General features: G+C 35.6%; 1 protein-coding gene across 1 annotated transcript; it reads left to right on the top strand.

The window, feature by feature from the left end:
- Positions 1-1,005: 1,005 nt before the first annotated feature.
- On the top strand, positions 1,006-1,426 carry LOAG_15478 (zinc finger protein; the record flags this gene model as incomplete). Its single annotated transcript, XM_003150969.1, has 2 exons — positions 1,006-1,153; positions 1,356-1,426. 2 exons carry the CDS (start codon positions 1,006-1,008, stop codon positions 1,424-1,426), a joined length of 219 nt encoding a protein of 72 aa, XP_003151017.1.
- Between the last annotated feature and the right edge of the window lie 121 nt (positions 1,427-1,547).

The following is a 1,547-nucleotide window of genomic DNA, read 5'->3' as shown; positions in this document are numbered from 1 at the left end:
GAAGGTTGTGGCTCTTTGTTTTATCGTAAGGATGTATTAGAAAAACACGAACAACAATGCAACGGAGGTAACCGTTAGTTTCGCAAAGTTTATATTTAGCAAAAAAATGTTTTCAACGTGTTTATTGGGGAAATCTGTTGCAAAACATCAACAATAGTGAAGTGATAATTCAAAATTCAATACTTACTGCAATATTTTTCTAACCTCAATAGATAGCTGCTTGTCGTTTATCGCAATTGGTGTTTGGCAGTTACTGATGTGATAATGAACGGAGTAACGGAATTCAAGCAATTAGCGCCCATACAGCCCGGTGAATTTAAATGGTATTGACAATGATGACAATAACGTCATCACTGATGCCAATTGAGAAACGAATATTCTAGTGCATTCTTTTCTACGTTTTCAACGATCTTTTAACACAAGTCTTTTAACAATGAAAAGAACGAAATACGTCATTCGATCCATGAAACCAAACGGCCACTAAACGCTCACTTCGTTTGATTCGATGAGGTGATTGGATTTAGCATCAATGGCCATAGATACGGTTACATATCACAGTGATAGGAAATACTAATGGACAATTACCAGAAATAAGTAGTAAAGAATTATACAATGACATGTCGTTTTAATCCTTTTCACTTTACTCCTTTCACTCAATTGCGCGAAGTTGAAAATACAAGCAGTAATTAATCCAAAATCAAAACTGTTCTCGCCCACACCAAAAAATTCACAACTATGCGTTGTGGGAGATTATATCATTAATGTAACATTAATACTTAGATTCTATTGCAAATATATACAAACCAGTGAATAGTTTCCCGGATTCTAAATTAATTGGAATGTAAAATTTGTTTTATGACACTGATATCTTCATGATCTGTTTTCAGATTAAGTCAATTAATTACCAAACGCAATGATAGAAAAACTAATTATAAACACTGTGACAGCAGTTGTTTTCCAGATGCGAAGACGTATAAATGTCCACATTTTAACTGTAATGCGACCATGCAGGACAAAGGAGAATATAACAAGCATTTCCTAACGCACAATAAACCATTTCTCTACCAATGCAAAAATCCCGGTTGTGGGAAAAAATTCATCCATCCATCATCATTCTCCAAACACAAGAAATCCGGTCAACACGAACCTCAAAGTGAGAAATTCCTTAGTTTTAAGCAATCACTGAGGAGACACAAGCAATTTTCCCGCAGAGCTTCTCAGTTTTGCAAATTCAGCAAAATTCTTAGCATTTATTTATTTACCTGAAATGAATGAATGCACGTGAAAAATACGTGTAACCGTGGAGTCACTTCCTTTGGCACAATAAAGTTATATCTAAGAAATATCCATTCTAGGCACAACGGAAGGAAATCCGCATTTGGGGCATACTTTGGTAGGCACACGAAACCATCACATTACGGGTTAAAGTTCATTAGGTCAGCAAGATCATTCGGGCAATGAGTATTTCTCAGAACCAGGACAACTTGGATTTAGCACTAGTTGGCTCAGATAAGGATACATATAACAGTGAATGGGAAAATACTAGT

The sequence above is a fragment of the Loa loa genome (genome assembly GCF_000183805.2).
Source record: "Loa loa unplaced genomic scaffold supercont3.2040, whole genome shotgun sequence".
NCBI classification, from domain to species: Eukaryota; Metazoa; Nematoda; class Chromadorea; order Rhabditida; family Onchocercidae; genus Loa; species Loa loa.
This window is presented reverse-complemented; position numbering and strand designations above follow the sequence as displayed.